General features: G+C 42.9%; 1 protein-coding gene across 1 annotated transcript in view; it reads left to right on the top strand.

Annotated features, from left to right (window-relative positions):
- Positions 1-1684: 1684 nt before the first annotated feature.
- The window catches only part of LOC126263098 (odorant receptor Or2-like), a 36917-nt gene continuing 12316 nt past the window's right edge, over positions 1685-26285 (top strand). Inside the window, exons 1-4 of the mRNA XM_049960107.1 lie at positions 1685-1698; positions 18615-19500; positions 20454-20553; positions 20678-20782. Of these exons, the coding sequence (XP_049816064.1) occupies positions 18641-19500; positions 20454-20553; positions 20678-20782 (1065 nt within the window). The 5' untranslated portion in view covers positions 1685-1698; positions 18615-18640. The remainder of the gene's footprint in view (positions 1699-18614; positions 19501-20453; positions 20554-20677; positions 20783-26285) is intronic.

The following is a 26285-nucleotide window of genomic DNA, read 5'->3' as shown; positions in this document are numbered from 1 at the left end:
GAGACTACTACACCAAGTCTAAGAGTCTGCTTAGATAATGTAGGCGTCCTTAAGCATCGACATCGGCAAATGTGATGTGTAACAGAATACATGCTCCACAATGTGGCAAAAATCGCATAATGGAATATACATTGGCCTACGTCCAGGATTGTGAACCAAGTGTTCCTGAAGATTTTGCCGATTACTGGTAAACGAAAATATGATGAGCAATAAAGCGAGAATTAGCTCGAAGATCTAGAATTAATAGATAATTTTATTTTAAATATCTGTGAGAATGAGCTACCTGTTCCTTGTATAAAATATTCGTTACTAACTGTTAACTCCAGCTAAATTTTATGAAATACGGAATAATTTGGAAAACACCATTATTTGAATAAAAGAGAACAGAATATGTCACACAGCAACAGAACATTCACTATGTAAATGAGTAATCGGGCATAATTTACTATCTAGCCACTTCAGTTTAAAAGCATCGTTGGTGGTATGTTTCGGTCGTATTCCCTGTTACCGCCCAGCTAGGCTAGTAGATGATATTTTCAGCGACATTTAGGAAACGATGCTCTATCACGTCTTAGGGGGATCGTATAGTGCATGAAATATTTCCCTTTCTTTCATATTATGAGGAAATAAAGAGTATTTAGCCAAACACAGTTATACTTAACGTTTTAATCAGGATAATGATGAACCAGTAGGCACTAAGGAATAGAACTGAATATAATCAAATTAACAGGAGTAACTGAAAAAAATTCGTATTCTGTTATCCTGTAATAATACATTTATCGGTTTTTATTCAATCAACAGTTGTGGAACGTACACGGAAGTAAAAAGAGTGTTTCAAAGTTTCGCATTTCCACTAAACAACCGTAAAACGCACTAATAAGTAGGCAGTAGTATTTGCAGAAAATCACAACATGTTTCCTTACACGTCATAAGTTGTGGACCCTGGCTTTTTGAAGTTAAGGATATTCTCTTAGATAGGAGATAAATACGAAGTTATTAAACGCTAAAATATCTGCTAATACACTTTTTAAACATTAGTGATTAGATATGTTATACATGTCTTTCTAAAAGCCAGTTCCAAGTAGGGACCTCATATTCCTAAATGTTTCATCAGCGGGAACTAATTACTTAACAAAGCACGAGGCAGCGTTCAGGAATTCCCGTAGCGGATGATCTCGTACCCTCCAAAGCGAACTCCGCGCTAGCGTGGTTTCCGGCGGGCTATATTCCATGCGCGTGGGAGAATTAGAGTGGCTCACAGCGCCTGCGGCGAGTGACGCAAGCCGGCCGTAGCAGACATGTTGCGTGTCCCGTAATTTCGTAGCAGCGTCGTCACCCGGAGCTTACACGGCTACACCGGCCGGGCTGCGTTCGCCGCCGACATCAAACATTACATACGGGGTTTGCCGTTCCGCTCTCAGATGACTTATGCAGCGTGCGGAATCAAACAGATCGTTGTTCGCGGCACGTTAATACTGCGCGCTGATTGGCACATGTCGTGTGCCGCACAACCAATTATTCATATCTGAGCGTCCTGTGTGGTGCCCGCAGGTGCCAAATGTTGCGACATTTCAGCACGGCGCCGGTTTCCGAAAGGGAGGTCGATCGACATTTATTAAACGGTAATTAGTAGTGCCGTACCATATAAGCAGCTTACAGTGTTTAGAACATGGGGTGACGGTACAGTGGCTTTTACACGTAAGTATCGGGCCATGTTCGTTGTTTCACTCCAGCAGGCGAATGAGCTCGTGCAGTACCCGCTGCACCGGTGTACATGATTTTTTCCAAATCAATTGTTCCGTTATTTTCGGACAGGTTCCTCCACTTTGTAGCGTAATATGGGTTGCACTGAAACATCCTGACAGATTAAATCTGCCTGCAGGGTCAGCAGTTAATTTCGAAAACATGCATTTCGAGTGATACTAACCGAGTTAGCTAAGGCACGATCGACGGCCTGCCCTCACAACTTTACCTTCCCAGTTACCTCTCTACTGCTCTCCAATCTTTACAGAATGTGTCCAGTGCTACACGTGAGAAACAAGTCTTTTTCTTTTTGTTAGAAGACTTGTACAGAACACAGTTTTAATCAGCTTTGTTACTGTCACCAGTAATTTCCACAGTCTCGCTTATTAATACTGGAAACGGTAGAGTGCACACCCCCACTTTCTTCATTATTTTCACCTGTGATGTCACTAAAGAGAACTGAAATTAGGGGGTCGCACTTTTGTTCTAATTATTTTTTTTGTTAGAATGTGTATTACACCAGACGTGATAGCTAACTTTTTTGACTAACACTGACCTCTACTTCCCCGAAAACAAAATGTGTCAGTGATCAAATTTATAGAGCTATCAAAATTAGATGTTCTGCATACCATATTAACACCGGTTCCCGTGAGGTCCTCGGGCGTGGTCGGCACTTGGATGGGTGACCATCCAGGCCGCCATGCGCTGTTGCCATTTTTCGGGGTGCACTCCGCCTCGTGATGCCAATTGAGGACCTACTTGACCGAATAGTGGCGGCTTCTGTCAAGATTACCGTCTTACGACCGGGAGAGCGGTGTGCTGCCCCCACGCCCCTCCTATCCGCATCCTCCACCGAGGATGACACGGCGGTCGGATGGTCCCGGTAGGCCACTCGTGGCCTGAAGACGCGGTGCTTTGCAACCAAATATTACATAACGTCTAATATATTCCTTACTACGGAGTGAGAAGATAAACTGACTAGCGCAATCCTAGTGTTTATAGACGCTCGAGTTTTGGTAGAAGCCACTGACGCAGATGTCACATGCTCACCGTGACTAGCCTATAGGCAACTTACCGCGTTTTATTCATGCGGAAAAAATATGTTACATGCCGGTAAAGTTATCGTTAATCGAAGAGCCAGTCATATCATCTGAGACGAGAAGAAGAGTGAGAGAAGCTATCTCTCGGAAGCTATTTTCCCCTGAAATAAATTGTCATTAATTCTGCAGAGAATGACGTACCGTGGCTTAACATTCACAGTCGAGAGTACTGAACCTAAAAGTTTTCTCAACTGCCTGTTGTACTGATCGCACGTTTCACTTGGTCCCTAACTCGTGCCGTTCCCGTATGTTTACGTTCTCATTTATTTTCTCTAGAAAATACATAATCTAATAATCGTTGAGGATTAAACAGGGATATTTAGAAAATTCCATTTCACCCATATTTTAAATTCAAGGTTTCCATTACATTTGTATTAATAGAATTATTATTAATCAAATTATGCCTAACTAGTTAACGCCAACCTTAACTACTAAACAGTAGTATTCGACATAACGACGGTGAATATAGTGGTGATCCGTGTGCAGTGTTATGTGTAGTGATTGTTAATATTACTTACACAAACGAAGGACGAGGTTATACCTAGACCTTCTACAAACTGACAATAATTTTTTTTGTCACCTCTGCCACGCATTAATCCATTACGTATTCATGTCTTTTATAATTCATAAGTTGGCTGCTCTGGGTCAATGAAACGAGGCTTGTTGTCAGCAGCCAATGTGCTACGATCAGATAGCAAGTTTACGCTCCCAGCGTCCTCCGCTCAGGGTCACATAAAAGTGTACGATCAGTACCAAAGTATTCAATGTTGACAATCACTTAATGTTGCATAGCTTGCATATTACGCACATTATCCTGGATGTTGTGAAGAACGATGTCTACACTGAAATTTCGCCTAATTACGACTTTGATCGGCTAAACCATCGTGGCCGCTGTTCTTCAACCATTTTCCATACATGCTCACAACAGTAAGCAAACAAACGACCATCTTCGTCCATTCCGAGACGCCCGTTTCCGGGCTCCATACCACAACTACCTTGCACAAGCCGTTCACGTCATTGGATTTTCCAATTTGCAGCCTGTCACTAGAATGATTCCCCGTTCATCTCTGCTCCAACTACGTAAGCAACTTTCTTACCGCTTGATGGGACTGCAGCACCACCAGATGGCATTCAATCTGGTCATAACGTTTCAGCTGATCATCGCGCGTGCTCGTCTCTCTCTCTCTCTCTCTCTCTCTCGCTCTCTCTCTCTATCTGTGTGTGTGTATTTGTTTTCACGCTGAAGGGGAAAAAGAAAGGCGAAATGCCGAAATGGGATTACCATATGTAGGTTATTCCTGCCAATGTGTACCACCACCTTCTCAGGCAGTAAACGCTGTGTACCTCATACAGATCTCCAAAAATCGCCCAATTCGTTATCTTTGTTGCTTGTACTGTTTTCCCCCTTTACCACCTGCAGCTCCCAGTGAAGTTTCATGTATGCTGTAGCATGTATCACAGTAACCTGTTCCTATTTCTGATACGAAATTTTCAGTCATCGTACCTACACTATCTGTGTCTCAAAACATATCCATTCACTCCCATCTCTATTCAAATGGCTCTGAGCACTATGGGACTTAACATCTGTGGTCATCAGTCCCCTAGAACTTAGAACTAGTTAAACCAACCTAACCTAAGGACATCACACACATCCATGCCCGAGGCAGGATTCGAGCCTGCGACCGTAGCAGTCGCGCGGTTCCGGACTGCGCGCCTAGAACCACTAGACCACCGCGGCCGGCCCCATCTCTATTCAGTTTTCATTGTAAGATTGCTGTCCCATAAGAGACCGTCCTATCATTAATCTTCAAATATTTCCTTTGTTTCATCATTGTCAGATTGCAATGTGGACAAATAACATACAGAGCGGTGGTTGGTGTTGGATTCGTTAGAAGGAAACCAAATATTTCACTTAGCAATACAATTTGCTACCTAGTTTCTCAACATAACATTCGCCCATTGTGTTGCAGTTAGTGTACATGTATCGGCATAAAATATCCTCTATCCTCTCCCGTCACATCACTAAACCCACTTCCAACAAAGTTATCCCTGTCTTCCGTTTCCTCTAAACTCCCCCATAGGAAACTTCTTGGATAATTCTAGCTTGATATTTAAAACTTCAGTCTTACATGCGAAGGTACTCGTAAAGTGGCCATGTTTACGATACTTTAGAATATTTCTCGAACTGTCAATACCCCCCCACCCCCCCACGTGTATGTAATGAAATTTGTTTCACTGCCATCAGCCCCCCCCCCCCTTACTACTGTTAACTTCTTTTCTTCTTCTTGTTTGGAATGGGCCTGCTTTGGACCACGCTTGTTCAGCTGTTGGGCTTTGATCTTTGCTCAGTGCTGTCTCATCTTCTGTCGGCGTAACTCTTTCCTTTCTTCAGTTCAGGGGGTACGATTCCTTCTGGACATATCCTGAAATCCTCGGACTTCCTTCAGGGTGTGTATCACAGACTGTCTGTTCTGGAGATCAGTTATTCCCAGCTCTTTAATGTCCTTCTCGGTTTCTGTCAACCAAGTGGTGCGAACCTTCTTGTTTTGCCAGGAGGTGAACCGACGGTTGGTCAATCTGTTTGGAGGCAATCTTGCAACATTGCTATAGAAAGCTACCCTTATTTTTCTTGCACAGTCAGAGAGCCTCTCGATATGCTCGTAGAGCTTCGAGTTATGCATCCTTCTGAATTCCACAGCTTCTTCTACCGGGCCTAGGATCGTCTTGAAGATTCTCCTCTCTATGCAGTTTCAAACGGCTCTCAGCACTATGGGACTTAACTTCTGAGATCGTCAGTCCCCTAGAACTACTTAAACCTAACTAACCTAAGGACATCACACACATCCATGCCCGAGGCAGGATTCGAACCTGCGACCGTAGCGGTCACGCGGTTCCAGACTGTAGCGCCTAGAACCGCTCGGCATACAGGCATGGCATACAGGGCTTCTGATAGTATGACTTATGTGTAGCGCTTAAGTTTCAGGTTGCGTGACAGGCATTTGTTGTTGTAGGTGTTCATAGTCAGTCTTTTAGTGTATTACTGGTTATTTTTAATTTTTATGCTTTATACGCTCTGAGGCAAGCAAAAGCCGAACACCACCAAGGAAGTAATCGAACGGGATGGAAGTTGGTATATGTGATGACATGTACTGACAAACAAAGACTTCAATTTCAGAAAAAATTGATTTATTCAAGAGTAAGAATTTCACAAATTGGGAGAGTCAGTAACGCATCGATTTGCTGCTGGCCCTTATGATACCACTTATTCGGTTTGGTGTTAATTGACAGAGAGTTCCTGTCCGTTCTTCTGAGGGATTCCCGCCAAATTACATCCAACTGGTGCGTCACATCATAAAAGTACCGAGATGGTTGGAGGGTCCTGCCCATAATGCTGTAAAAGTACTCCATTTGTGGGGGGGGGGGAGGAGTTCCGGTGATCTTGATGGCCAAGAATGGGTTAGGCAAGCACATATAATAGAACCTATCGCCGTGTGCGGGCGTGCATTATCTTGCTGAAATGTGAGCCCAAGATGCTTTGCCACGAGAGAAACGCAAATTGAGATATGCCGACGCACCGCTGTGCTGTAGGGGTCCGCAGATGAAAACCAAAGGGGCTCTGGTGTAAGAAAAATTAGTACCCCAGATCATCACTCCTGGTTGTCAGGCGGTATAGCAGCTAAAGTCAAGTTGGTATCGCGTCGCTGTCTGGGGAATCTCTAGACACGTGTTCGCTAGTCATCGGGACTAATTTCGAAGTGGGTCTCATCACTCCAGTCACTGAGATTGCAGGCTGAAGAACTGTCTGGAGCCGCCCCGAACAAAGGTGGGATGCGAACCTGATTATCGGCCCCCATACGCCAGGCACCTGAGAGTGATGACCTAGGTTGCCATTTGTTGTCATAGCAGGACCACTTTGTTGGTCGTCTGCGGCACCCTGAAAGCACAGCGGTACGTCGACGATATTCCACTCCCATTTTGTTACCCATTATGACAAGGCATCTAGCGTGCCCGACAGCACGCAACGAGAGTTTCTACTCTTGGATTCCTTGACTTACACAAGGCGTTTGATACAGTTCGCCACAGTCGTTTAATGAACGAAGTAAGAGCATATGGACTATCAGACCAATTGTGTGATTGAATTGAAGAGTGCCTAGGTAACAGAACGCAGCACGTCATTCTCAATGGAGACAAGTCTTCCGAAGTAAGAGTGATTTAAGGGGTGCCGCAGGGGAGTGTCGTAGGACTGTTACTATTCACAATATATATAAATGACCTTGTGGATAACATAGGAAGTTCACTGAGGCTTTTTGCGGATCGTGCTGTAGTACATCAAGAGGTTGTAACATTGGAAAATTGTACTGAAATGTAGGAGGATCTGCAACGAATTGATGCATGGTGCAGGGAATGGCAATTGAATCTCAATGTAGACAAGTGTAATGTGTTGCGAATACATAGAAAGAAAATCCTTTATCATTTAGCTACAATATAGCAGGTCAGCAACTGGAAGAATTCCATAAATTATGTGGGAGTAAGTATTAGGAGTGATTTAAAATGGAATGACCATGTAAAATTAATCGTCAGTAAAGCAGATGCCAGACTGAAATTCATTGGAAGAATCCTAAGGAAATGAAATCAGAAAACAAAGGAAGTAGGTTACAGTACACTTTTTCGCCTACTGCTTGAATGCTGCTCACCTGCGTGGGATCCTTACCAGATTGGGTTGATAGAAGAGATAGAGTAGGTCCCATGGAGAGCAGCGCGCTTCGTTACAGGATCATTTAGTAATCGCGAAAGCGTTGCGGAGGTGATAGATAAACTCCAGTGGAAGACTCTGCAAGAGAGACGCTCGGTACCTCGGTACGGGTTGGTTCAAATGGCTCTGAACACTATGCGACTTAACTTCTAAGGTCATTAGTCGCCTAGAACTTAAAACTAATTAAACCTAACTAACTTAAGGACATCACACACATCCATGCCCGAGGCAGGATTCGAACCTGCGACCGCAGCGGTAGCGTCTAGTACCGCACGGCCACTCCGGCCTGTCCGGTACGGGCTTTTGTTGAAGTTTCGAGAACATACCTTCTTCAAGGAGTCAAGCAGTATATTGATCCCTCCAACATATATATCTCGCTAAGTGATCATGAGGCTAAAATCAGAGATTAGAGCCCACATAGAGGTATACCGGCAGTCTTTCTTTCCACGAACAATACGAGACTGGAACACAAGGGAGAACCGATAGAGGTACTGAAGGCACCCTCCGCCACACACCGTCAGGTAACTTGCGGAGTATGAATGTAGACGTAGATGTATTCGCGCTTGCCAGACTCCTCTTGTGCCATCAAGGTCGCCGGATCTCTCTCCAATTGAGCGTTATGGGTAGCGTCCTCTAACCAAATCCGTATTTCGACTATCTAACGCTCCAGCTGGACAGAATTTAGCACAATGTCCCTGAGGACATTCAAAAACTCTTTCAACGAAGGGCAGTCGAATAACTGCGTGCTTGCTTGGGCCAATGCGTTATCGACTTCATTTGTGAAGCTCTTTCTTTTGAACGAATCATCCAATTTTTCTTAATCATAAGTTAGTCTGTACATGTTGATCACCTTTACATATTCCCCCCCCCCCTCACCCCTTTCTCGAGAGTAGTATAAAACTTCCTTCGAAGAAAGTCGTTTCTGTTCTTCTTTAGAGTTTATTTGTTTATGCTGAGAGTCAAATATCTATACAAAACGCTTCGAACGTCTGGAGGTTTCTCTGCAGTAGTACACAATTTCATGCCGTTGCTACTTTTCTATATCCAGTAGATTCACTGAGCCCCAAACGTCACTTTTAAACATTGTGTACCACAATGATCATATGACACTTTCTTGCGGTACTGCCGGTGTTACTGTTACATCTGTGTATTTGCCTATGCTCTGTTCTGTTTCTTAGTTACTCCCCAGTCCTGTTAAAAAAGTTGATCGAATATTTCATATTTTAGGAGACAGTGCAGGACTTTATCGAACGTCTACTGTACGACAAGGAACCGTGCGTAGGATGTTTACTGAGCCTCGTGGACGGAAATAGCGAAATGCGTAACATAAGATCGTTATTTGTGGAATCCCACGTTGGTTCCTATAGAGATTATCTACCTCAATTAACGTCCTAATACGCGCGCTTTAAAAAAGTTTCAAAAATTCTACAGTATTCTGACGTCAGACAGAACTGACCGCTGCATTTTTCCAATTCATTGTAACGTCTGGTTCTTCCTGTGACTGATCGCAGAAGAAAAGCAAGTTACTTCACAGACTCACTGGTTAGAGCTTTATTTGGTATTCTAGAAAATTCGATCACTTCTGCGAGGATAGGAAGAACGACAACGTAAGTAAGGCTACCTTGCGTGGTGTGCTCGTTGATGTGTATACGTGCACTTTCTCCTCCTGCAGTGACAGAGCTCTCAGGAGAGCAGCAACGCCGCGGCAGACGGCTGAGTGGTTCGGAATGGCAAAGTGGCAAGGGCCAGGAGTTGGAGAGAGCCATGGTCCCCGGGCACCGCAGTGCATCAGCTGCCGCAGAGCTTCCACACAGGTCCATCTCTGTCTACGCTACACATCACCAACTGACGTCACTGCGTCTGAAGCGATCGCTACGGCACACGACGTCAGCAAACAACTGACAGTAGCTGATATTAGTTCGCACTGTGGCAAAGGTGCCAAAAATGGGTTACCTGCGAATAACGGTGTTTTACTTTTTTGTGCATATACTGTGCAGCAGAAAAGGGTGCCCAAATTAGTCCACGGGACTGCCACCTCTGGCGGCAAGATTGGCTCTCACCCAACTGAGCGCCGAAACTAACTGAGCGTAGATAACAGACCCGGGCGCGTCAATCCATGCTGCTTCATTTCTGCTCAAAATGGGTCTGAGCACTATGGGACTTAACATCTGAGGTTATCAGTCCCCTAGAACTTAGAACTACTTAAACCTAACTAACCTATGGACATCACACACATCCATGCCCGAGGCAGGATTCGAACCTGCGACCGTAGCAGTCGCGCGGTCCCGGACTGGAGCGCCTAGAACCGGTCGGCTACCACGACCGGCCCTTCATTTCTGTGACACAGTACATCAAACATAGTGACAGGCAGGCAGCCTTTCGGCATCTATGACCAGACCTTAGTGTGTGAGGGATCTGTTGAACTTATTGCCTAGTGTTACTGACGAACACCTTTTGCATTGAGAGAATCCGGGCAAAATGGGTGCCTTGCATCATCTTCTTAAAATATAGCGTAGAGCCACAGGGCATAACGAGTATGAAACGTAGCGAGTGATCTTGAAATTTGTATCTTTTGTGCCCAATGGCATTCCACAACGTGCTAGGTGCCTGGCCCCTATAATGGCGTGGAATGTAATCTGGTATCGTCCGTCCTTCTCGTAATCTTCACATGCAGATACGTTTTTCGTGGTGCTGTACACACAGCCGGGACCTGTGAAACGACCAAGTCGAGGGTCCCATTGTACAGTGATGTCACAAGCGTACAATAGTTGGCGAGCCGCTCTCTGGTTGATGTCGCGCTCCTTCACTTCAGAAGGCATTCGGCATCGTCTCTGTCGTTTAGTGAAACAAGGAGGCCTTATCGAGTAGTGGACCAGATTTGCGATTGCATTCAAGATTTCCTTGTTCATAAAACTCAGTATGCCGCTCTTACGGGACCAAAATCGACAGTTTTAAAGGTAATTTCTGGAGTACCTACAATAATAAAATTTCATTACTCCACATTTTGTTTAACTTATTTCCATGCCTACTTCTTCCATTTCTCTCTTGGAGGTATTTAATTGTTCGTTCAATTTCTGCCCATGTTCTTCCCAAATCATCAACTCATCTGCATCTGGTATGACTTTCGTATCATCTGCTGCTATCCCTTGCCAAATCTTCCTATACTTCCTTACCAATCGTCTCTGTTCGTTGTTAAGTCATTCATATTTTTTGCCATGTATTATGTCACAATTCTGAGATTTTTTGAAAAGTTTCTGATTCTCAGTAGCATTCCGTTTGACAGTTCCAAGTAAATTCACACCGTGTATTTGGTTTTCCTCGTAATAGCGTCATAAGTCATTTTTATAGCTGTGAATGCTACTGCGAAGGTCTTTCTCAAATTCCCGTTTCCATACACAACCCGTCTCTTTGGATAAATGACATCTAAAATTCATCTCCCATGTGGTTATATGTTATCCCTGATTATCTGCAAAAATTATCTTTTTGTAACTCAAAAAATGGTTCAAATGGCTCTGAGCACTATGGGACTAAACATCTATGGTCATCAGTCCCCTAGAACTTAGAACTACTTAAACCTAACTAACCTAAGGACAGCACACAACACCCAGCCATCACGAGGCACAGAAAATCCCTGACCCCGCCGAGAATCGAACCCGGGAACCCGAGCGTGGGAAGCGAGAACGCTACCGCACGACAACGAGATGCGGGCTTTTTGTAACTCTTCATACATTGTCACAGCAGTACGATTCCTCTGTAATTTCCACAGAGTGCCTTGTTAACATTCTTGAAGACAGGTATAGTAATTACGTTTGTCGAAACATCAGAAATTTTTCCATATATCCATACTATCTTCATTGTTCTGTACAGCCACCGAACTACAATAGGTCCTGAGAATTTAATATTTTCCACTGTGATTTCATGTACTTCTGGAGATTTGCCAATTTTCCGTTTGTAATAAAGCCATCTCTCCATACAAAATCTTCAAATTTTGTCGTTCTATTTCCTCTGTGACGGTGTTATTTCTATTCTTTATCTCATCACGTGCATTTGTTTAATCCTGTCCTTGATATTGTGAAGTATTCTTTACTTACTTTCAAAACCTCTTCTTCCTCCCTTACGGGTTTTCCATGTTTGTTGATGAGTTTTGAAGTATTTTTCTTTTTCTTCCTTCTGTTACCGAATACTCAGTAAAATATCTTCCTGACGACCTTAATATTCTCTTCTATTTTGTGGACTTTTCTCAAGACATGATGTTAGTCCACCTTTTCTTATTTCTTGCTGCTCTGCTTAGTCGTTTCTATTTGTCTGTGTTATGTTCCGTTCTGTGTTTGAAACATTCTGGACGTTCATTCTTCTTCTTCTTGATTGCTTTTGTAGTTCTTTCAGTGAATCGTGAAGTTTTTGGTTCATGACTTTTGTTGATGTCCTTCCACATGTTTCTTCCGTTACACGGACTATAGCCAGCTTGAACCTCAATCATTTTTCCTCTGTGTTCTTCGTCTCATCTTTGTCGTAATCTCCAGATGTTTATCTCTCCGGTTTCTCTATTCTCCAATTCCCAGCACTTGAATTTTGGCTGTTTTTTTATGTACCTTTTATGAATTTTTTCGATGTCGCTTCCAACAATCTGCAGTCTCTGTCGAGAATAATGCTTGGCATTACTTTAACTTCTGTCAGTCATTTGCTCATTTTTGAAATTATTATTATATCTTCTATCTGGTAAGCTTGTAACTATATCTTCTCTTATACCATCCATTACCTGTTATTCATTTACTTCTCACACATTTATCTCGTAATACCCCACCTTCCTTGCTTCTGTGATCTTGTACTTGGTTTCCCATGATGCTGTTGTGTCTTCCAGTGAGATAATTATAATACATGCAGGCAATTTTACAGAGATCTGCTGACATATTTGGCTTAGTGCACAAATGTAAGTGCTAGGAAGTATGTATCTGGTGTGTAGCCTTACACGGATATAAGACGTGTACGATTACTAGGCCAACACAGAAGATAGTAGGAGCTTGGAAAATGTGTGTAAACAGAAGAATGAAAATTTGTTGGGTAATGGGCTAGCGAGGAGATACTTTATTGAACTGGGGAGAAAGGAAATGCTTGGTGCAACTTCACAGAAACATTCTTAAACATCAAAGAATAATCAGTTCTATAATGTAACAGACGTTGCAGTTAAAAATTGTAAAGGAAGACCAAGAGATAAATACAGTACGTATGGGTCGCAGGATTTATAGCGATTTGAAGAGGTTGCTACAGGATATGCCAGCGTGGATTAGTATATCAAACCAAACTTTGTACTGAACTACAACAGAAACAGTATGTACTCAAGGGCAGAAACAATGCGCGACAATTTCGGAAAAAACCATCTCCGCGCCCACAGAAAGTTCGCCATTCTCAAGTGGAAACAAGCAAATATCGTCTGACGCCGCGTCTTTCGTTGACGAAGGCGTCAATTCGGCGAATCAACACGAAGGAATTATGCCAATGTGTTACTAGTGTAGGGGAGGAGATTTGTGGAATCGGTAGATGTGGAGAACATGTACAGACAAACAGATGACTACAATGTCAGAAAAATTGTATGATTTATTCAATAGAATTATTATTACATCTCTCACACTAATGCAGGCAGTTACTTGTATTTTGTTAAGAGGGTAATCATGCAAAATTCTGTAGAACTCGAACGTTAGATAGTCAAAGTCCCGAGCCGGTATTTGCTGCCAAATTTCTCAACGTTCGGTCAACGTTCTGCTCATGGGTGGGTTTATGAAGCACGAAGAGAAGCAGTAGAAAATCTCGCCGTGCTGAAGGGCACCATCGTGTTGTAATACAGGTCCAGGGCGGCTTCCCTTGAACGTAACAAAGCGAGGCCTAGAATGTCGTCGGGGTACCGCTGTTCTGTAAGGGTGAGGCGGATGGCAACCGAAAGGGCCTCGCTATGAAATGAAGTGACACCTCAGAGCATCCGTCCTGACTGTCGGGCACCTATGCTACCGCTGTCCGGAGCGACAAAAGATACGTTTTTGTGGTTGATCTGGGCTCAGTTCGAAGCGGGACTCATCACTGAAGACAATTCTACTCTATCCAATGAGATTCAGGACTGAATGTGTCCGACACCACCGGAAGTGAGCTTCTGCAAATTGGCTGGTTGTTTTGCAGAGGTCAATGTCAGTTGGCGTGAGGGACACAGTGAGGTGCGCCCCCTTTCAGTGAGCAGCTGCACGTCGGATCGATGACACTGGTGAATCCAAGGCTCAGACTACCTCTATCGTTATAGCTCGGTCCTCACTTTCTGTCATCTCTCTAAGTCGACCGCCTACTACTTGACGCTGTGTTTGGCCATGGTTCACCAACTACTGCCTAAACCGTTGAATAGTGGAACCACTCCTATTCAAATGTCGATCGATTCGCCCGTAACTCAAAGCCGCTTCTTTTGGCCTAGTTACACGTCCTTTATCAAATGCTGACATCTGAATACATTGGTCATTCGCCTGTCTGCGAGGTATAGTTCCTATCTAACTGCATATATGAAATGAAATTCATAAATACTTTATGCCCTGTCATCAAACTGTCCCCCGGTTACTGTTCTTGCCATCTGCTTTGTGAAACTGCGGTGCAGCGTCACACATTAATCCATCGTCCAACCAAGTTTACAATTTTTGCATTTTCAGTGAGAATAGGAATATGTGACCAGTTTCCATAACACCTTCGTCATACGTCGTCTATTTTTTTGTCTAATAGTGTAGTTCCTGTAGAATTTCGATTGTGTTATTTAAAGAACTAGCAGAGTTATGATAAGGTGCATGAATGACTGTAAAACTAAAATCGCATATGTGTAGCCCCACACACACAGTTGCTGTCATCTTGCTAACGGGAGCGTCCACATCACACTCATGATAAAGACATTGAAGGAAGAGAGATATTTGCTTATAGAGAACGTTCAAACCAAATAAATAAATTTAAAAAAAATCCTGCATTTCTCATGGTGACCCGAATGTGTTAAATGAAGTCACTGCCAACACCATCAATAAAACATCACAGAATACCTCCGACGTGGCGTACACCAGTCTGACACGGTGGGTTAAACACCCCATTTGTCCGTCATTGCACCAAAACTTTTGATCAGTTTGAAAAAGGATCAATTTCGCAAATAGTCGAACCGTATCACATGCCTTGAAACAGCTATTGTCAAATTTCAAATAACTTCCGGGAATTCAGCCAGGTAACACTTTCATCGCCCGCCCATATTTCGGCAGGACAACACCCCGCCATTTTCAAGGCAAACGGCAACGAACTGGCTACGTACATTAAAATTTAAAACTTCGGTTCTCGGACTGATGCACTGAACACTAGTGTCACCAAAGATGACGTCAGAGCTATCGATAGCGAGACTACTAACTCGCAGGTGAGGTAACATTGTCTCTGTCCCTCTGTTAAGAGTGATCTTGGTCTGCATAAGGCGGGTGTATATCTCATTCCTTGTAGCTGCGGCATGGCATATAGTGGTCAAACTATCAGCACCGTGGAGGACCGATGTACTGAACATAAACGGCACATACGACTACAGCAGCAAAGTAGATCTGCAACTGCCGAACATTGCTTGGATACTGATCACCCCATGTTATATAATAACACTGACATATTGGCATGCACGTCCAACTATTGGGACAATGTTATTACGGAGGCAGTTGAGATTAAATTAGCGAGCAAGCTCGTTAACAGGGATGGAGGTTATTGTTCAAACTCTGTCTGGCATCCTGCTTTCTCCCTTGTCAAAGAACAAAGGGACAGAGTCAATGCTACCTCACCTGCGAGTTCGTAGTCTCAATATCGATAGCTCTGATGTTGGTCGTCTTTGGTGACACTATTTTTCAGTGTGTGTGTTATCTTTCTTGCATCAGTCCGAGAACCGAGGTTTTAAATTTGCATGTACGTAGCCTGTCCGTTGCAGTTTGCCTTGAAATTGGCGGGGTGTTCTCCCGTCGAAAAATCGGCGGTCACTGGAAGTGTTAACTGGCTGAATTCCCGGAAGTGACTTGAAAGTTCTATACGCCAGGAGAAATTCAGGTCTCAGCTATTGTCAAGTTTATGTGTTGTTGGCCCATTCAAAACTTTCATGCCACCTTTTGGACCTGAAATGACACCAGAACGTCTTGTCGATTATGGAAACAATTGTGAGTGATAAAGTTGACATCTCATCTCTTTACGACCACTGTTTTTACCGTGATTTGTATGGTTGTGAGAGCTGCAGCGTTCCTAGTAGACACGTTCAGGACTTCAAGTTGATACATCAACAAATCAGAGACACTTACTACGTGGATGTGCGCACGACGAAAAACTAAAGTTTACTTCAGCCATTATGTCACAGCGCATATTGATGCGCCGATTCCATTGAAAGTGCAAGACACTTCACTGCCACGGTTAATGTCAGCACCATAATGGACAAGCGTACTCTTTTAAGGGATTGACATTCCCTCCAGTGAGTTGATCTGACTTTGGTTTACATCAATCTTTCATTCGTATGTACCAGCTAGCTGTGACTTGACAAGAACAGCTATCATTTCACCTCAGAAAAATAGGAGCTTCGGTAAGCCTCCCGTGTCGTAACGGTGTACTGTGTAACTCTGAAGTGCCAGGTAAGGAGCTGTCCACTTCGTACGTCTCTAAAATATGATGACAAACTGGTTCAAATGGCTCTCAGCACTGTGGGACTTAACATCTGAGGTCATCAGTCCCCAACTAACGTAAGGACATCACACGCATCCATGCCCGAGGCAGGATTCCAACCTGTGACTGTAGCGAAGCGCCTAGAACCGCTCGGCTATGATGACATAAATGTCGCGTAGAGAACGGCCATTTTCTATAGTTGTGCACATAATGAGTGAATACTAAGCGTAACATCGAGAAATGACTTAATACTAGGTAAAAGTAATGTTTAATAATTACACATTCTAGATTTCGTCCAAGCTCCTCCTTGAATCGCCATATTGCCAATATAGGACAAGTAGTCGCGAGGCTGTGTAAACACAGGCATGCATTAGGATAGCCAATGCATGTCTGGTTTTACGATGGCCTCTGATATACCCTGGTGGTTGTTTACTGAAGGCGGCACCACAGGAGAGAGTCGGCGCCTCAGGGGTTGTAGACACGGGCGATTTGTATCCACAAGCAGTCAAACACCAGGAGTGCAACTAAGAGACGTTCGACACATTGAAAATATAAAGTTCCTTGTCGTGTTGGAGTCATATACCGATCCCAAGACAAGTTGGCGACGGCGGCTGCGGAGTCGGCAGCGTCGTACCAGTCCTGGATTTACTTAGAAGCAGTTGGAATCTCAGGTACGCCGCAGGTGGCTGCACTTTGATCTACCTATCCGTGGCTGCTAAGAAGCCGTTATAGGGTACGTTTTTTACCTACGATTGCACAGCCCCTTCGGTATGGGGCACAATGCGCTGCTATGTCTGCCTAATTACTGCGCCATCGCCGACGCAAGAAGGAGTCGGGTAGCCGCTTAAGTATAAAAAAAATAAATAAATAAATAAAAAACAAGACACCAGGAAATTTTTCCTTCTAAGGAAAGATTGATAGCTTCTAACAGGAGACATTATCCTAATAACGGCCCGTGTTGCAACGATTTCACAAGTTTCTTCAGATGTGCAATGTCCATCGGAATCCCCCCATTGCTGATTACATCCCGAGAGAGACTAATCACCGGGGATATTGACTGCTACTCTTCACTTACTCCAAGTAGTCCCACTCTTTTTCTGAGAGAAGGGGATAGGGTGATTTCTTGGGGCAGTCCAGGTATGATACGGTGCCTGAGCTATCGTCAAACAATAAACCGTGCGTGTGGAGCATGATGAAAACAGCTGTCACCACCTTTCGAAAATCCACAGCATGTTCACCATGAAGACGTAGAAGAAAGGGCAGAAGTTGGTCACCGAGAATACTGAAGTAAATATTCTGGTTCACATTCACAAAAACCTGATAAGTGAACTCAATCATGGTACGAAATCGAAGATCACCACTCGTCTGAACTACATCATCCGTCCGCTGCCTTTTATACTACGCGTTGGGCCCTAGATTCATTCTACGCTTTGCTTCATTTCAATGATTAAATACCATGTCACTTCATGTTTGTGGCTTCTATGTTGTTTGGCCTACTGACAAAGTGTAGTTCTATTCAAAATACCTGACTCTAAACGTCCATTTCATGCAGCTGTTTTCACAAATATCGCTGGCAAACTACTTGAGACGGATTGTAATTCATTAAAAGCAGCAATTCCTGTAAGGTCTGAAACCGATTACCTTCGACAAGACGTGACATTGCCCGTTGGTCCCCGTCGGTTAGCATTTTCATACGACCACTGTTCTTACGGCTCGAGGTGGTACACCAAATCTTGCAGTCGCGGTGCAGAGCCTGCGTTGAAACGCCAACAATTGTGGGTGTAGCTTGCAAATAATAAAGCTCATTCTACCTCTATGTCACGTCTCAACGTCAGCTCATCCTGTTGCGATAATCCCGTACAACCCACTGGCACATATTCCCCAACGTTACAAGTCAGTGGCGAAGGGTCAACTGACCGCCTGGTCTTAGTTCTACGCAATGTGATGCGCTTCAAAACGATCAGTGGCTTCTTCTCATGGGATGTGTTTAGTTCACTGAGTCACAGCGCAAGAGGTGGGAGGCGCACGCTCAGGAGATCGACGTTTTGCGGAATAATTTTCTGGCAAGTTTTCATTCCCAATAAAAGATATCAAGGTAACTTAGTTTCTGATTTCTCAGTGTTTCCTCAGTTTACAGATTAAATAATGCCATATATTATCTGCACTGTCATTCCAAATGAGGCTGTTAGACATTGTTGATGCTGTTCTGTCCCGCAATGGGTACACTATTACTTGGTGGTAGCGTAATTCATTTCGAGAGGATTACGACATGGAACATTCGCAGCTTTCCCACCTGGTACATTTGAACAACAGTTCCTTAATTAATGACGTTTCTCTTGCAGAGGACATCATTGTTTATGTCAAGAACATGTCTGTAGAACCAGACCAGAAGTTGACGTCCTTGCCTGGCCCACATTCTGTGCTCGACGTGAATATTGGTGTACTTAAAGTGGCTGGTCTATGGCCTAAGCGTCCATACGGTCTGTTCGCCATCTACACTGCGTGGATATACCTGACGCAGTGGGCTGTATTCGCACTGGACTCCATGTCGCTATATTACTACTGGGGTAACCTTAAAATGATAACTGCTGTCTTCTGCAACCTTACGTCTATAACAGCTGGAATTATTAAAATGACTCATTTCTTCATGTACAAGCCCAAGTATTACATGCTCGTTAACAAACTGGACGCACTGGTCGCTTCCCAACAACGGATTACCGATCCAAATGTATTTTCAAAGTCAATTTTGGTTCAAACAAGCAAACTGAATAAATACTCCACCTACATCATTGTGACATACGGAAATCTGGTTGGGGTGCCTTGGATTGTGCTGCCTTTCGTGATGGACAGTGGAGAGACAGAAAGGACCCTTCCAGTGGTGGAGTGGTACGGCATACGGCAAGACAAATCACCCCTTTTCGAAACTGGCTACGTCCTCCAGTGCCTCACCATAATGTACTGGTTTTTCGCAAGCTGGGGTCTGGACCTCTTCTTCGGTGCACTCATGATTCACCTGGCCGGCCAGTTTAAGATTCTCAATAACCGCATTGCCAATGTGGGGCGAAAAGAAACCGCTGCATTTAATAGCACATCTACTGGAGAAACTGAAAGGAAAATAATGAATTTCAACAGAGATGTAGTCTCTAGAAAAACTCCTGTTCAACAGCAAGAGGTCACATTGTACAGTGAACTCCGGAATTGCATCATCGATCACCAAGAGATGATAAGGTGAGTGTATTTTCACATGTATATCTTTTTCTTACACAAAAAAGTAGAAATAGTTGCTTCCCCAAAGGCTCTAGACAATTTTTTTTCGAATTAAATGGGCCTTATGAAGTGCAACAGAAGTTACCACCAATTTAGAGGCTTAGGGTAACTCATCTAAAAACGTCCCCTTCACTAAATCTCTGCAATGGGGCCTAAAGATCTGAATCGGTAGTTCTTAGCAGAAAAATTCCTTTTAGTATCCGCGTTGAAAGTTAACTGCATCATCTGTTCTTAAAAAGCCACACTGCTCTAAATTTGGAAAGACTGAAAGAGACGAGGAGTACACTATAGATCGTAAAGTTCTGGGAGATCCAGAGAGACCACGTCTCAAGGAAACCAAAGAGCCTAAGGCGATTACATCGCTTTCACACTTTCATGGAGCGGTGTCATCACATTCAATGGTCCCGAAAAATACAGAACTGATGACATCATATCACGAATACATTTTCAAAGATTGAGAAAGCTAAAAAACATGGCTTTATGACTTGAGGCGTAACTGACAACGTGATCATCACTTTTACTATTCAGTCTGAAGACGTTTACGATCTCCTGCTTGTGGTTCAACAGTTCTTACGATCGTGTACTGGGTCACTGCTCCAGGAATATAACACTGTAACTTACAGATTCCCAACAAAAATACAAAGTCCTTCACGAAATATTTTAAAGATCTTTGCTGACTTTCAGGTGCCATTCCCTGTAACAGCTTTTGTTTCCGTGTGTGATGAGCTGTTTACGGTGCGGTGGGGCTAACATTGCGTCTCAGAAGTAGTAAATCGGCGACCAGTTTTGCGATAAATTGCTAGCTGAAGTTGCACACCAATTACAACCATAGTTATACGACAGCTAATTTTAATGAAATGTGTGCTTTGCTGTTCTTTTTCTCAGTACTGGAATTTTTTTCATTCGGTTTGCAGTTTCATGACCGATCTGGAGCAGACAGTCAACTTCGTAGTCCTCGTTCAGTTCTCGGCGGGAACATTGGTCATCTGTGTGAATCTGTTCCAGGCTGCATTGGTAAGTAACTCAGCGAATTATTATATTACAGAATCATTTCGTGACTGAGTATTCTAAGCACTGGTGCTATTATTATCAGGTGGTGTACAAATCTAAAACTTATTCAAATTATGACTAATTTCAGAATGTGCAGGACTTTTCTTCGGTGCTCAAAGTTTGCATGTATATGTTTGAGCTTATACTACAGCTTTTCATATACTGTTGGTGCGCTCACGACGTTATGGTGGAGGTACGTAATACATCACAAGTGTTAATTACCGTATAACACATTGTATTGAAAAGTGATAAGTTTTTTTCTTGTTCTTACAAGATGTCTCTCAACAAATGTTATATATTTAATGAGGATATCACCACGAGGCGTTGTATAGACTTTATCGAATTTTTGTTGTAATTTATGCCAATGTGGATCTTCTTCCGAAATCTGTTGTTTACTAAGAAAACAAGCAATGATGTCAACATCAAAATTTAAAGTCTCTTACAATGCATTCCGTGCATACTATTAGGCACTTACTGGACAAAAATCTGTTTCAGACTTGTGATTTCCAATGTATTCAACATAATATTCAAAATATTGAGTTTGACAAACAACAACATGATGATTACATTTTGATATTGATTTTATTGCCTGTTTAGTTCACAGTCATCAGGTGCCAAAAGATGTTTCACATAAACTAAAAATTTTCGATATACGCCAATACATTTTGTACAGCAACTGACGCTGTATGTATAATAGTCTTTGCCGGCCGCGGTGGTCTCGCGGTTCTAGGCGCGCAGTCCGGAACCGTGCGACTGCTACGGTCGCAGGTTCGAATCCTGCCTCGGGCATGGATGTGTGTGATGTCCTTAGGTTAGTTAGGTTTAAGTAGTTCTAAGTTCTAGGGGACTGATGACCACAGCAGTTGAGTCCCATAGTGCTCAGAGACATTTTTATAATAGTCTTTCATTAATATTTAATGTTCTTCCTGCATCTTAATTACAGATAATATTATAGTTTAAACTATGCATTTACAATAGGAAATTCTATTATTATTCTATTAGTTTTACGCAAGGAGTCTACGTTTGTGCACTATGAGTATGTTGAGAGACTGCGTTCGTTGCTAAGTGTGAAATGATATGTCTCGACAGAAATAATATTTGTCAAAACACTGTTATCTATCTACCACCGGCAGAGAAATTCAGTGTGACTTTCCTAAATCGCTGTGGTATTTTTTAAACCCGTTAATCTTCGCCTTAGGTTCTCAAAATCAGTTACGGTTCACTACCATAAGTTTTCGTAGGTCATTGTCCAAATGACTGTTTTGCATGTTACTTGTGAATCGGATCGACGTAGACATACAATTTTTTCATTGTGGCCGTCAATCTACCTGACAGTGTAATACATTTCCTACCGTTTTATCAGCTCTAATGCTCTATGTTCATATGTTTGGTCTTTCAGTTCTCTTAGCAGCTAACTAGTTTTCAGTCTAGCTAATAACTTTGTCCTGCTAAGGTCTGAACTTCACGAAAATTTAGCAAACTCTTCCATCAACGCTAACTGGGTCGACATGACTGTCGCGTCTTCCAAAGCAATACTTCCTATTATCAGGTTCTTGTTTAATAGAACCATCGGGCATTAATTGTGTGACTGTGATAAATAAATCTGCTCACAATCGCAGGTAATGACGTAATTTTCTGAGGTCAAGAATTGCTGTCATCCGTCGGTAAGACAACCAGCAATATTAGCACTGGCAATTCATCAGACATGATCACCGCTACGTAACTTACATCTATAAACTTACATTACGTCAGTGTTAAAAATTACGACACCTTTTCACTTTTGAAAACTCCTATATCACTTCAAGAGCGTGTAATTGACTTTCAAAATTGAAGGTGAATGTTAATATTATCTCCGAAACCCAAAGTGACTTCATCGAAAACGGTCAGTCTAGAAGATAGACCACGTCCCTTTTTCTCAACCTGACTCAATTAATGATTGGATTTCTGTTCAGTAACTTGATCTGCTTAGGGTTTCACATGATGAAAATTTATGTTTTTGACTAATCTGTTATACTCTACATCCTGGATGATAGTTAATTACCAAAATCGGTAGATGACTAATGAGACAATAAATAGCTGACGTTTGAAATGCATTTTATATCATTAGCTTAAACGCGCTAGCAACAAAAAAATTCATCAACACATATTATTAATCTTTATTAATAACTTCTTCTGTTCAATTTTTACTCGTTCCCAAAAATACATTCGTTTCGTCAATGGAATAACAGGAACTCTGGTTGTTCACACATATGAGTGCGAGCCAATGCTGTAAAGACGACATTCTTTTTTAATCACAATCAAAGGCCGATGTCTTTCAGTTTTCCACGGCCGTCCGCTCTGAGCGTAAGGCAACCAGCTTTCAACGAAGCCGTACCTTGTTGCAGTAAACCCACCGCCGTTGCTCCAGCTTCCTCGATCTCATGTAACAGAAGGAAACAACGACTCATAATACACACTACTTCCAACATATCACAGTTATACATATTTTATATAATGACCCGATACAGATTAACTTCGTTTCACGTAATATGGTACACACAGGCTTTGAATATCCCGAATTCTTACCACAAACCAAGCGTCAGTGAAGGAAGGTAGTACCGGCTAAGGATGTGCTATATTAAGTTATAAACATCAGCATATTAGCTGTGGTGATGTAAACCCGTAATTGATTAACATGTACACTATGTGATTAAAAGTATCCGGACACCTGGCTGAAAATGACTTACAAGTTCGAGGCGCACTCCATCAGTACTGCTGGAATTCAATATGGTGTTAGGCAATACGTAGCCTTGATAAAAGCTTCCACTCTCACAGGCATACGTTCATTCAGTTGCTGGAAGGTTTCTTGGGGAATGGCAGCCCATTCTTCGAGGAGTGCTGCACTGAGCAGAGGTATCGATGTCGGTCGGTGAGGCCTGACACGAAGTCGGAATTCCATAAGGTCACAAAGGTGTCCTATAGGATTCAGGTCAGGACTCTGTGCAGGCCAGTTCATTACAGGAATGTTTCTGTCGTGTAACCATTCCGCCACAGGCCGTGCATTATGAACAGGTGCTCGATCGCGTTGAAAGATACGATCGCCATCCGTGAATTACTCTTCAACAGTGGGAAGCAAGAGCGTGCTTAAAATATCAATGTAGGCCTGTGCTGTGATAGTGCCACGCAAAACAACAAGAGGTGCAGAAGCCCTCCATGAAATAAACGACCACACCATAACACCACCGCCTCCGAATTTTACTATTGGCACTTCACACACTGACAGATGACGTTCAAAATGGTTCAAATGGCTCTGAGCACTATGGGACTTAACTTCTGAGGTCATCATTCCCCTAGAACTTAGAACTATGTAAACCTAACTAATCTAAGGACACCACACACATCCAAGCCCGAGACTGGATTCGAACGTGCGACCGTAGCGGCCGCGCGGTTCCAGACTGTAGCGCCTAGAACCGCTTGGCCACTCTGGCCGCCCAGCTGCCGTTCACCGGATATTCGCCATACCCACACCATGCTATCGGATCTCCACATTGCGTTCCGTGATTCGTTACTCCACATAGCGTTTTTCCACAGTTCAGTCGTCCAATGTTTACGCTCCTTACACCAAGCGAGGCGTCGTTTGGCATTTATCGGTGTGAAATTTGGCTTATGTGAATCCGCTCGACCACAAAATCCAAGTTTTCCCACCTCTCGCCTAACTGTCATAGTACTTGTAGTGGATTCTGATGCAGTTTGGAATTCCTGTATGATGGTCTGGATAGATGTCTGCCCATTACACATTACGACAGTCTTCAACTGTTGGTGGTCTCTGTCAGTCACACATCGGAAATAGTGGGTCTAGGGATGTTTAGGAGTGTGAAAATCTCGCTTACAGACGTATGACACAGACACCCAATTACCTGACCACGTTCAAAGTCCATGTGTTTCTCAGAGCGCCCCATTCTGCTCTCTCACTATGTCTAATGACAACTGAGGTCGCTGATACGGAGTACCTGGCAGTAGGTGGCAGCACAATGCACTAATATATAAAAAGTATAGTGTACATGTGCCTTCAATTCTTGCCGGAGAAAGCACAGATTAACAGCCATTAAAACAACAACATCAATTCGTTGGTACGCAACAAACAACAAAATGGCACGCATTGTACTACGTGAAGCTTTTCAACGCAACTGCACAATGTAGGTAAGAGTGAGGCCAGCTACACTCCGTATATAGAGAAATATTAAGTAAAAAGTTTCGCATTCAATGACAAGTGCGCCAACGGTGGCGCACAAAATGACGTCGCTAGACTGAAGAGTGGCTCGCGTCGTCTTTCCGCACGAGTTCCGTTTCTGCGTACAATATCAGAATTGACGTTTCATCGCGGAATAGGGGAGATAGTGCTACAGACATGATACGTGAATTGGAGTGGCAATCGTTAGAACAAAGGCGTTTTCCGTTGCGAGGGGATCTTCTCACGAAATTTCAATCAACTGTTTTCTCCTCCGATTGCGAAAACATTCTGTTGACACCCACCTACATAGGAAGATATGATCAACACGATAAAATAAGTGAAATCAGGGATCGCGCAGAAAAAATTAAGTGCTCTTTTTTCCCTCACGCCTTTCGAGAGTTGAACGGTAGAGAGACAGTTTGAAGGTGGTTCATTGAATCCTCTGCCAGGCACTTTATTGTGAGTAGCAGAGTAATCACGTAGATGTAGATGATGTATCTACAGGGGTATGCTCCGAGAACGAACGTCGTCTTCCCACGGCCCCAGTGCAGGGTGTGATGGTTTAGGGTGCCATTCGGTGCAGAGTTTTGTAACATCCGGCTCGCAGAGCCGTTAGTTTAGACAAGAACCGTTATATTTATGACGTGTTGATGGACTACGCGATATTTTATTTTAACAAGAAAACTCAAGACCGCAAGTAACAAGAGATGTCTTGACCAGCCCTGGCCAGTGTGTTCTGCATCTCTCGCAGAATTTGAAAATATGTGGTTAATGGCTGACGAGAGACCAACACACATCCTGACAGTCAATACCATTCATGAACTCTGGCTTATAATCGAAGCAGCATAAAATGACTAAACGTTCACTTCGACACAATGGATAACCTGCATATAAATGTTGCTACCACCACAGATGTAATAACTTCCAGGCTAAGTATACCCTATATCTCCTGTAAATTTTCTCATGTATTGTTTCTACTGTATAATGAAACGACACTAGATAATTTTCGGAATTTTCTATCCTTGTTGATTTGCTTCCTTAATTCCACAGGTTTAATTGGTTTACTATCTTAACATAGCCATCAACAATGGGCAACTGCGATGAAACTGTTCCTAAATTTAGTACGTAACGATATGTTAATATACCACTTTTCAAAATCTTGTTAAATATTTAGTACGTAAAACTGTCCTTACATCTTTACCACTACTAAGTGTAAATTCTAACAATGTTAAGGTATCTATAATCAAAATAGACATAAATTATTGTAGGATGGTGAAAACATTCATTTCAGGTTCGTCTATGTGCACAGAAAGACACCAAATTCACCATGCCGTACCCGTTTCTCCTTTGGCTTTTCAGAGGCTTTATCAGTGGCCTACAATACATACATCTTTGGGGGTGAATAATTTTGTTTCACCCATAGATTCTGTATTTTCAGGTTATAGAGAGTTACTACACTTTTAATTAAATTACACTCATCCGTATT

Source organism: Schistocerca nitens, chromosome 6 (assembly GCF_023898315.1).
Source record: "Schistocerca nitens isolate TAMUIC-IGC-003100 chromosome 6, iqSchNite1.1, whole genome shotgun sequence".
NCBI lineage: Eukaryota > Metazoa > Arthropoda > Insecta > Orthoptera > Acrididae > Schistocerca > Schistocerca nitens.
Note: the sequence above shows the minus strand (reverse complement) of the source record. Positions and strands in the feature narration are given on the sequence as shown.